General features: G+C 44.6%; 1 protein-coding gene across 8 annotated transcripts in view; it reads left to right on the forward strand.

The window, feature by feature from the left end:
• Chi (LIM domain-binding protein 2 Chi) overlaps window positions 1-12,294 on the forward strand; it is a 123,771-nt gene that overhangs the window by 94,073 nt on the left and 17,404 nt on the right. For 6 of the 8 annotated variants that reach the window (XR_013080057.1, XM_076769670.1, XM_076769671.1 and 3 more), the window contains one exon: window positions 6,297-6,390. Coding sequence is in view for 7 of the 8 variants with exons in the window: in XM_076769670.1 (XP_076625785.1) it covers window positions 6,297-6,390 (94 nt within the window). In the remaining variant the exon portion in view is untranslated. The remainder of the gene's footprint in view (window positions 1-6,296; window positions 6,391-12,294) is intronic. The other 2 variants (XM_076769672.1, XM_076769669.1) reach the window with 1 other exon arrangement.

Genomic DNA, 12,294 nt, shown 5'->3' on the forward strand with positions numbered 1-12,294 from the left:
AACAATTAAAGGCAATTATTACCTCGTTGTATCGTAGCATTAAGAATAGCCTCGTGAAAAGGTACATTTACAATACCAGAATATAATTGAGTATAGTTGTGGAGTTTTCTACAAACTACCTTAGATTCATTTATTTTTCCCGCGTTGTTGTGCAGTTTATACAAATTATCGCGGCATAAAGACGCTTTCAGCACGCATAAGAGTCGCTCGGGATAAATAGCCGTTCAATTTGCGATTGTGTTGGAGCGTTTAAAGCGCTTTTCCCTGGGTGCGTGCGCTCTGCCTTGTTCCCAATAAAAAGTACGAGCCAATAAATCGCCAAGTAACGATCCTTCTTCCGTTTTTATAGAGGCATTCTTTACTCCTCAAAACAAAAGCCTGTAAAAGTCGTGTTTCAGACACGCGATCGTGCACCATCCGGTTTCCACCGCATTGTACCATAAATAAATTATGGTTTTACAAAACTTCTGGCTGGTTCAGCCACTCTTTGGCCTTTGCAAACTTTAAACAAATTATTCTAAACGTATCTAGACACGTACTGTAGAGAGTACGATCAAATACAAAATCGAATAAATTTCACGTATCTTAAGAAACACCGGTGCTTGGAACGTTGGCGATAGATAGATCGCCTGGAAGGAACGAGGACTCGAAAAATCCGGATCTAGGCCGTGAAGCTTACACGTGCACGTCGCGCGTTTCGTTTACCCCTTCCTTCGTTCCTCCCCCACAAGACCAGCTCTTACTCCCCGAGTACACGTATTCGCACCGACACGTCCGTTCCTAGCAATGGGTTCGAGTCGTTTCGGGTTTCTTCAATACGAACGATATGATCAAACCACTCGAAACATTAGATACACTTACCTTTAGAAACGATTTGAAATAAACGAAATGGGAATTATTTTTGTATAAATTTCAAGCAGTTTAGAAACCAGGTCTCTCTAGAGGCACTTTTTCGGCATTTTCCCAGCCTGAATTCGAGTTGTGGATAATATTGCAGGCGATTGGAGGCCGTCTAGGTCGAAATCGGTCGGAAGCTCGCGAGACAGAGAGCCGAATGCCCATCGCTGCTCAGTCGGCGTGCGTGTGTGCGCCATTCTTCTATATATAGACTTCGAAAGGGGGGTTAGCATGACTCCCCAGCATTGATCGTAGTGCCACCCCATGAGCAAACCCCTAATAACACCCTCTTCCTCCCTCCGCAACCAGACTCACCCTCGGCCGCCACCCTCCAGTCTGAACTGCGCCCTTTGCTAACCCAATCTGAGACCCCTGCAGGCGAGGGCTCTCAACCGGCGGTTCCTCGGCGTGGTTGTTCGGCCAGCTGGCTGGTCAGCTGATTTCTGCCGGCGTGCAGGGTCGACCATTAGCCGCGCGAACTAAACCCATTAACTCCCACGGCTTGATAACAGCTGTAACCGCCTCGAAAGTCTCGCGGCAAAGGTGTCGATGGACACCTTGGCACTCTTCTCGGGTTGATGGACCGATGGATAGTTCCTGCGGGTCCCAGGATGCTCGACCAAAGAGGAATCAGCGATTGGGAACGGTGACTCGGTTGGTACGAGACGATTGGGATATTTTGGGGGTCTGGATACTTCAGAAGTCTCGTCTGAGACGGACGGGTTGAGTCGAACATGGTATCATCGTTGCATGGAACTTCCGACGAGCTGAAAATAGATCGTGGAGCAAGATCTTCGTGGGGTCTCGAAACAGGTTGATAGAAACACCGTCACTCGATGATAGACGAGTAGTTCTCAGGCTTTAGAAAGATAGGTTTTGAGTGTTCGGGTGTGAGTGTTTTAAGATCGCGAGAAGTCGGGGCATATCGAAGTTGATCGAGAGCATCGACTCGGGGATGGACCTGCCAGGCAGGCTGAAAATGTGGCGCCAGTTCGCGCGGGTAAAAGTTTTTCATTCAACGGATTAGTTCCGTATCGGGGGAACGATCTGTCACGATTCTTCGCGGGAAAGAGGGAGTAGGTAGGGGTAAAAAAATTCCGAGCCGCCGGTGCGCGGCGTGCGACGAATTAATTAGTTCGATCGCGGCGGGCAGCACGTCTTGAATGAGAGAGAACGCGCCGCGAGCCGGTTTCGGATTATTGCGCGCCGCTACACGCGCGGCGTACGTGCCTCACGTGAAATTACGTTCCCCGCTGAATTACCGCGTTTCGTTTCTGTTTTCTTCTCCACCCGACGACGCAACGTTCCTAACTCCCTCCAAACGAGATTCGACCCCCCCTCTCGATCCTACCTTCTGCTCCTTCGCGACACAGGTAGCATTTTTCGCTAAGAGAAACTTAACGTCATTAGCCTCTGTTTTTCTTTATATTCAAAGTATTTGACAGATATTTTTACGACATTTAAATACGAGGGGGTAGAAAAATATCAGCAAGCCTTGATCGAGCCTCGCCCGTTGCTAACAATACGTCGTTTATTATTAATCCCTCGCTTGTTTATTTATAAATATCATATATCCGCGTTGTATCATTTTTTAATACACGATCGATACTCGTTCATACGCTTTAAACTAAAATAAACTTGTTAATCATAGACGAGCGTGTGTTAACCTTGTCTATAAGGTACAAAAAAAATTCCAAAGACAAATAGGGTTCATGATTTATTGTTATATTATTCAAACGTGTGTATCGACGCAACTTTGTCCGGTTCAACTCCAACGCTCGAGCAACGCGACTGCAGAGAGTTTACGCGATCTCTCGCGATCCAGATGAATCAGAGCACGAATGGGGCGAGAAATTTGTCGAGCGCGTCCCTGGTGAACCGTGCACGACAGTAGGTTACCCTTGCAACCCTTGAGCCTCGACCCTTCCCTGGTAAAATCACCCCGCTGCGTGTACCCAGGCACACGCAAACACACACGTACAAAGGGTAGTGACGTGTCGTCAGGTCCCACGGCGGCGATCCTCCGGAGACTGGAAAGGCCAAGTTCTTTCTAACACGATCGATCTTTCCAATGACATTCAGCGTTTCTCGCGTAACGTGGCTCTTATGGCAGCGAAATCTCGCTGATAATATCTCCGATTAGAACGTTTTGGATGATTGACGTAAAAAATTGTTCGATTTCCGAAGGTTTCTGTCTTTTGCTTCGTTTGAACCACCTCTCTTTCGTTAATTTACGAATGGAATTAGTTTGCGAACGTATTTAAAATTTGTATACGTCATTCGCGAATGAAATTTGGCCAATTGTACGTAGGCGAACATCGACCTAATAGAGCAACGTCGATAATAAAATCGATAACGATTCCGGTGAACGGCGGCGACGTTGTCAGCGGACCGCAGCCAGTCAGTCGAACGCTAATATTTTGATGCCACCGATCGATTGTCCGCGTTACGAGCATGCATTACAGAGCCAATCCAATTTCCAAGAATTAACCTGTCGTTCAACTGGCCGGGGAAACAACATCGTTTTGTTAGTTTCGATCGTGTGCGTCGGACTCGATTTCGGGATTCGAGCGCTTTCTTTGCCGCGTCGATGGATTAAACCGCACTACCAATCGTGCATGATACCGTTAATCCCACGGGTTCCATAGAAATCATGGGATCTAGAAAGTTACGAGTTTCCTAGATCGTTTCCTAGATCGAATTTTTACCAAGTTGGAACTCCGTAGAAAATATAAAACCAGATAAATCAAAGGCTAGGCCAAACAGTATATTTCTGCATCGCTCCATTGAATTATAGCGACAAAAGAATTTTTTTATTAAGTATTTGGAGTAGAGAAACTTTTATACTTGGTGCATATTAAAAAGTTTCGCTAGTAAAGTTCTCGTGAAAGAACTCTACCGCTACTCTCAGAGGAAGAAAAAGTCTCCACCAGATTTTAGTTGGAGCAAAGATCCAGAGATCGAAAGAAAATCGTTAGTGCTCCTGTACTTTGATTTCTGAAAGCAATTGGTTATTCTCGAAAACAGTTACACTTTTAGGCGAATTGTAACGATGATCTATGAGTTATAATCAGCCCTGTAGTTCCGACAAGTCGTAGACGCTCACGAGCAACAAGGCGCGACGAGAAAACGTTCGCGAAGACGAGGGTGATCGATATATCAGTGCAGCCAAGTCGATTCGTGACCCTCGAAACCGTTATCGCTGGCTGCAGTGCAACGATCTCTCTACAATCAACTCCCATATTCAATTAGAACTTTGCGGCCGATACTTGGACGCGTGCATTAATACGCCATGCGCAAATATACATTCGCGAACAAGCACGTCGATCTTTTAACAGATCTTTTAACGTTTGCCGACAAATTTTGGGTTGCAGGGCCCTCCGATTTTTTAGAAATGAAATTTCGGTTCCGTGGAAAACGCCGTGGATACTGACGTGACAGTTACCACGTTGATAATAATAGAGTGAATTTTGGAAGCTAAACAAAACAAAGTGATATCTATATGAGCGAAATATGTAGCATATAAATAAACGCTGCTTGCGTATTCCTAGATTTCACTATACAGGATAATAAATGTAAACTTTGCGAGGAAACATATTTTCTGCTTATCTCCCATGTACAAATGTTTCGTAATCCGTGCAATATTAGTTGGAAATCTACTTTGCTGATATCATCCTTGTCAGACCTATTGCTCGACCTTCCTCGGTTGGGAATCGTCTAACGGAAGAAAGTAAATGTCTTTTTTCGTGCATCATCCACTTAACGAGGATAATTACGCGTACGTAGCAATTTATTCTCGCGGTTGGAAGCGTTATTGCTTCTCTCTACATCGCGTAATTTGTGTACGGTTCCTCGGTTAGATCGGAGGATGAGTCGAACGCGATGGCGGCACCCAGGTATCTCCTATCGTCGTCGTTGGGGATCGTATCATGCAAATTGCACGACCGAACATGCTGGATAAACTTCGAAGCTTCTTGGGGTGCACGGAAACAACGCGTTCCGTTTGCTCTGTTCTCTGAAGAATTCGTTGTCGCGGAATTCTGTATCATTGTTTGTCGTCCTATTAGTTTAATAATTAATATTACGATCGAAAGTACCGTCGATAGATCGATTATTGATTACGTATCGAAACAATTCCTCCGATCGTCGTTCTTCTCGAAGTAATTGGACCTTCTTCGACAGACTCCGCGTTTGGAGATTTCAGTCGTGCCTGTCGTTGAAGCGGTTGCAACCCTAACAGGTGTTCAACACGCGTGCAGATGCAAACAACCGAAAGACATGCACGAACTTATTAAACTTGATTTACGCTGGTAGCTCGGTCACGATACCGCGGCACGATCCCAGATCGTTGCATTGTTATTGAATAACAAAGTTCACGTTTTAGAACAACGGTGAACATTCAATGCCCGATTTTTATCGCGGCGGTCCGGTCACGGTTTGGTGGCAATCGGTCGAGCTTGACTCGCCGACTCGCGTATTTAAATAGATCCTCTAAACGGCGTGAAACACCTACCATTCAAACGATTCCAAAACATGCGACAGATCTTTTATTTATTTATTTACCGAACGAAAGAAAAGAAAGTATTTTGAAAAGTTTAATTTATTACTTTCAGTGTTGATTTTATAGGTAGACTTTGTTCTTGCTGTATTTCTAACTTATATATTTGTCTAGTCGATAATTAGATTAGGGGTTGAAACGTTCGGTAAACAAATAAATTATTCTTGTCCGAGTAATATTAGTATACCGCAAACAAAATATGTTATCGATCCGAAAGACTCTGGTACCGAAATTTTAAATAATAGTACCGAGTCTGAGTTATTAATATAAACAAAATTCATCCAACTGTCGGATCATGACCGAACAAAGTCTACATAATCGTAGGAAAAATATTTTAACGAGCGTCGATAGATAATAATGAAATCAACGTAAGAATCGACTCGGGAGACCACCCGCCAAAGTAGAAACGAACTCGAGCGTCTCGCGAGTAGAATTGTTTTAAGCAACGAGTAAATCGTTTTTAAGCAATATCGTTGGTATCGAGTATCCGAGGTTTCTGGATGAGCGTGGACCTCTGGAGTCGATTCTCGCGTTCCTGTAGGAAGCTCCGTCCGAATCCAAAGTTGAAAGTTTCGATCGAACGGTTGATTTCACCGGAACGAAACCGGAAAATAGACAGTCGTTGTTGGCTGGTGAAAGTCGTAAGTTTCGTGTCGGGTTCTCGCGGATCTGTGCCACGCTCGGCGTGTTTCGTCGTGAATTGCACCGCTCCGGGGCGGCTTACGAAAGCCCGTGGTGCATGCCGAACCCCGGGTCTACATGCATGCGACACGCGCGACCCACACCAGAGAACACACTGTACACAGCACACCTAACATGACCGATCGGTCTGATCTGACAGATCGTTGCCTGTCCCCAGGAGGCATACTCCGTACTTTGGCCAGCCGGACTACAGGCTCTACGAGTTGAACAAGAGGTTACAGCAGCGCACCGAGGTGAGTACATTCTTGATTCCACTCATTTTCTTCTCTTCTCTCCCTGCCAAATTGTCGCCATACCTGGCGCGACCACCGTACAAACGCTCGGAACTAAATTCGTTGCTTCTAAGACTCCTTATTTGTTTATTATAAAACTCCATTAATCGACGAAAGAAAGTATAATGTAGAAATACACTATACTTCTAGAAATTCTAGAGGCCAAAATAAGACGAAAATCAAGAATACCAATTTGTTGATGGTGGCTTCGTTAAGAAGTTATTAACGTTTAAAGTTCCGCCAGTACTGAATTTTTTTTCTCGAAAGTGGGTAGGATTTCGGGAGTATGACTATTCACCAAAAACGATTATAATTGACCCCCGCAACCGAAAATAATTTTTACAGAACGATTTGAAATTTTTGAATTTAATTGTTAATAACTTTTTAACAAAGCCTCCATCAAGATATTGGTATTCTTGATTTTCGTCTTATTTTGGCCTCTAGAAACCCCCATTAAAATTTTTCTCAGGGGTGGCCGAACACCCTGTATACTTTCTCAATTTAGAGGAACTTTTGCATATGGCAGCGCAGAGAAAACCATTCGCGTTGATTTTTCAGTAACGCCCCGTAATGTATTGCCGCGTCTGGCGGTAACGAGCAAATAGACTTTTCAAACTTTTCATTTATACTTCGCGCTGGACGTTCACGGTCGGCAATACCGGAAAAATAGGTCCATAGATCGTCCTGCACCGTCCCGATTACATGGCTGACCGATGCCGATTTTATGGTTTCCGTTACAATTCCGGTTTCGGGGCCAAATTTTATTTCCTTTTGCTCGCGTTGACATCAATAATCCACTTTTAGTTTGGTCCGTGTGTCGAAACGTTTCATTCGGTTTCGAATTTTTTTTTTTGCTATCGTTTTATCGAACAGATTCTGGATTGACTTGGGTTTACTCGGAATTATTTTTCTAGAAACATATTAACTATCAATGGTATTTTTTTCAGGCGAATCCAGTCGTGAATTTTAATCTGCAAACGTTGTAGACATCGAAGAACAAAACGCTCTAATAATTAATTTTCGTTATTCGAGGCAGCGTATCGACGTTAAATCCGGGAGAACGGAAGTCATCCGGGTTGGAAGCGTCGTTCGATTCCGCGCATTATAAAATTATCTGGCCAATATACCGCGACCAGATAAACTCGCTGTCCTTTCAGAGATTCCTGATAACGGCGAGATAAGATATAATCCTCGGGAACGGATTATCGTTCGCGCACATGTCCCGTTCTCGGACTATCGAATTTTCCGTCGATTTCAGACCACCCGGGATTAATAGATTCTTTCCGCGGGGGAGTAGCTCGATTGCCATGCAACTTTCGAGCAATCGCGTGCAGAACGTCCAAGTCGAGGCGCGTCGTCTCTTTTATGGTCGACAGGCTGGGAAAAAAAATTTCATCGTCGATTAAAGCACCGATTCGTCGGGCCTCGTTTTGTAAGCCGAGGCCACGACTTGGAAGTACCTTCCATTGCGGTTCTATACGGACAGTTATTTAGATGAAGTACGAGCAAATCACCCCTGATAATCGTTACTTGTTATTCGCGGGGCATGGATAAAATTTGATCTCGATAAAAATTTGTCCTTTGCGTGGAAGGGGCTACTCGCGAGTACGCTATAAAACGTTATTCGTTTTCGAGATAAAAATGTGTCGAACCGTCGTGTCAGAGTGTTGTTTCGACCATCGAAGTTTCCTCGAATCGATTAGCGGGGGCGATAGAATCGATCACGGAGCATTTGTCCCGCTAAGAGCCACGCGCGAACATTTTCTTTTTTCTCGCGTCGGATCTCGAGGAGTCGGTTTTTCTTGGGCAACGGTGATCAATGCGCCATTAGGACAAGGCGAAAAATAGAGAACGAAACGAGGCTGGGGTTAATGTGTCTTAATGAGCCTCTGATACCTAAGCACCGCGTTCATTAATCTCCGAAGACGGACAACCGGTCTTCACTTTCGAGATCTCGATAATATCGGCCAGCCGCGAAGTTTACATTTGTCACGTGGCGCCGATTGCCGCAAAAAGTTGACAGCAATTAACCCTTTGCTAGATTTCGACTCTTTTTTTTATTTCGATAAGAACGAAACCCCTCGAGTGATCGATAGAACCGTCTCTGATCGATAGTCGATCGGTTAATAAATTTCGTTTTTAGCCCAAAGAGGGCTCAATGGTTCTCGCTGGAATAATTACGTAATAGTAATTTTATTTTTATTTGGATAATTGATACGTGATATCGCGCGTCAGGTAATTCTACTGTCAGGAGTACATCGTATGGTTTAATGTATTCGCAAGATCGCAAGATATTAACATTTCGATTAATTGGATCACAAGACCGATAATTGTTTCTACGAGTTAGACATTGGAGAATTGGATTTTTTTTCGAACGGCACGTGGAAGTTGACGAACTTTAATAAGCGTGAACATCTGATCTTGAATAGATTAAATCTATTCCTATTCCGCGATTCGTTAGGTGTGTTTATTATTAAAGTACAGTCATGGTTTTAACAGGATCGTTATTTACTCTTTTTTAACTTGGAATAAACGATCAGTACAGAACCAATTCAATATTTGGACTCGCGTAGAAGAATCGAGGGGCAAAAAGAGGAAATTTGCTATAAATTCTCGGAAGGAAGCTAATGAATATCCGCTAAATATCTGGCGACACGGTTGGGTCGCGTGGCAGCGATGCACTGACCTGCATTTCCGAATGCAACGAGTTCGCGAGCCGAGTGCACGCGTTCGAACGCATCGACGCGAAGTCGAGCCGCTAACGAGCCGTGGAAATAGACGCCGGCCGTCGAAATTTCGCACGCCCAGCGCCCCGACGAACCTGTGGCAGCTCATTCTGGCTTCGTTTCCATCTTCCTTTGTCTCCCGTTGCTCCTGGCTCCGGTTTCTCTTATTATTTACCCGCGTCTCGATCGTTTTTTGCCCCGTAGATCCTTTCTTTCGAAACCATTGTCGAACTTGGTCCGCTCGGTTGATTCGCAAATAATTGTAATATCAATTTTTCGACATCCCCGATCGTTATTCGTCCATTCGCCGAAAATTGATCCAGGTGAACTTGAAATCTTTACGTTAGATCTCCAATCAAAGTTGCTTAAAAGTCGTACATGTAGAGTTACTGTTTTATTTATGTAGATATTCTTAACAAAAAAGTCTCGAAACAGGGATTTACAATAGCTTGGTAGAGAGATATAATCGTCTAGCACCGGGAAGATTACTACCGAAGGAGCTGTAAAATAAGTAGATACGGTTTTATCGATCAGACAGCAGCCACGAGAAATCCTCCGCTTCGCGTTTAACCCAGACGAGTTCTCGAACTTGTGCAATACTAGAAACGAAGATATTTTGAATATGGATACGTTGAACGCAAGAAATAGGACCAGATACAATACGCAACATCGCAATATCCCTTTCGATCCCTTTTCCTATTTTCCCTTCGGCGCCATTCGAGTCGATTCCCTCGCTCCTAGTATTAATAAAAAATTGTTCTATGAGAATTACATCCTTTGAAAATAAATCCAATATAATAATCGCGGTGACATGTGACTTGATAATCCCCAAAAATTCATCCAGTACTTTATATCCCAGGATCGATGCTAGCTATTTTACTAGCGAAAGAAATTGTACTATAGATTAATAATATAGTAATTGCTAGAAGAGTGAGGCCGCCTCCTGGCTGTTCGGTTCGACGAGTTGTTCACTCCCGGTCACTCGTTCGCGAACTCGAGCGAACGACGTGGCGTGTCCCTGGCTCATAAATCATCTTTTCTCGCGCTATCGTCGGATCTCCCGAGCGTTGTCAGCGTGCGTGTGCACGGTTCACCGCTGTTTCTTCTTCAACTTCCGTCAGGCCTGTGCGTTCACGAGGCCGGTGCCCTACGGTTGTAAGCTTGTTGTTTCTCTGATGATACCTCGAGGCATTCGTCACCCGGACACGAGCCCCCTGGGACCACCGATCGCCCGTAGAACGCCTACGTGGCTGCAGCAAACTTTCAAGAATCCACTCAAACGATGGCAAACAATAATTTACTGTTGTCTTTTCGAATCGAACGGTTGCTTCATTTTTCCCTTCAATAAATGACCAGATTTTTGTTTGCCCTGCAAACTGAATAGAAACGGCGGATCGTTTTTTTCTGATTCCCTTTGGAATTTTTCGAAATTGAAAGCGCGGGAAAATCGTTTGATCCGTGTAGACGCGGAGAATGGAATATCGCAGGAGGATGAAAGGATTATTAACGATCGAGGGAACAGCAAGCATTCGATGGCGGATCTTTACGCTGCGGTCGCGGGAGACGCTGGAGAGCAGCTAAGTGTACGCCACTGCGAAGTTTCCCGTAGTTCTGCCTACGTTTGGGGTTGCCTTCGGTGTCGAGGGAGTGCGCAGGGGGTAGGTTTGCACGACGCGAGGAGGAAGAAGCCTAGGTGGAAGAGGGACGAACGGAGACTAGAGGGAGAGTTGGAAGGGACGCGACGCGAATTAAAATCAGAGGCACTGGCTACGGTGTGTTGTCCCTTTTTGTTTTAATTCTAGTTTCTTAAGGGTGGTTAGGACTTTGCGGGAACTTTCGATGCGCTGTGCCTGGAATTTTTGTAAATTTCCAGCCGAGGTTAAAGTCTCTTTAGTCGCACAGAGTGGTTCGAACTGTTATTATTGGGATAAAGTGGATGGAGTTTGGTGAAATTGTATTTCTTTTTTATCGGTTATTCGAAATTTGTATCCGGATAAGAATTTCGCTCATCCCTGGAACATTCCGTATCGTTTCCTTCGCGCGTTTCTGTGCATTAATTCTAATTCGAACGCTCTCTCCACGGGCTACATTTCGCCGTGCGCTATCCGATCGCGCTATAAGCTTCTTTGAAGCTTATGGTTCCGTCGATCCGAGACAATGCATTTGGAAATTGATTTACTCCGGCGGCTTTCATCGACCAAGTGAATCAACGTCTGCCTCTGTCGTAATTGTTCAGTCTTTAGAATCGAAACGAGCTTCAAAAATTAGTTATGAAATTTTTCAACTGCAGCTTGCACCCGTTACTCTCATCCCCCCTCTTTCCTGGGCCTTCCATTCGTAAATTAGGCACGGAAATTTTTCAGTAGCCCACTTACACCGTTTCGGGGTGTCCAAGCTACGAAGTAAATAAATAAATTCCGCGTCGATCTCGGTACACGCGATATCATTTATTTACGATCGCGCGCCGTACATAATAGAACAGCGCCGTTCCCCCGAAAAGCAATAAATTTCATCGAGCGCCGCTGCATCGAATTCCTAATTAGCGGGGCCGGTCGAAATTCCGCGGAACGATCGAAGAACGCCAGGGCTATTAGGATTGCGAAACTCCCGCAAGCTCGCGGAGGTTTAGTTTATCCGCGCCTTTATGCAACGCGTTGCTGTTTCTTTTTCTTTTTCCTAGCGTCACGAGAGCCCACCGGGTCTCTCTAATCTCAACATATAAAGAAATATTGCACGCGTTCCGCTTCGACGAACTGAAACTGCACGGGCGTTTCTTTCGACCGAGCTTCGTCACGTTCCGACGAAGAAAATGCAACCGAAACCTTTTCTCTTCGTTAGCCGCTTCGAACCTTTCCTGGCGGATTTTCTTGCCCGCCTGGAACTCATATTTCCCTCGATTTCGAACCACCCGAAAATTCGAGTCTAGACTCTCTTTGACGAATAATTTCGCCCGGGGAACTTCTTTTTATTCGAGATGGGGATACATTTTATCACCATTTTATAGTTTATATCGAATAAAAATATATTACATTCGTCAGAGTATATGCCAATTGTTCAAATTCGTCTGAAACCAGATACAACTTTTTTTTAATGAAAGTTAAAATAATTATACCGAACCATCAGGGGGGTAGATCGGTTT

The sequence above is a fragment of the Colletes latitarsis genome, chromosome 7, assembly GCF_051014445.1.
Source record: "Colletes latitarsis isolate SP2378_abdomen chromosome 7, iyColLati1, whole genome shotgun sequence".
NCBI classification, from domain to species: Eukaryota; Metazoa; Arthropoda; class Insecta; order Hymenoptera; family Colletidae; genus Colletes; species Colletes latitarsis.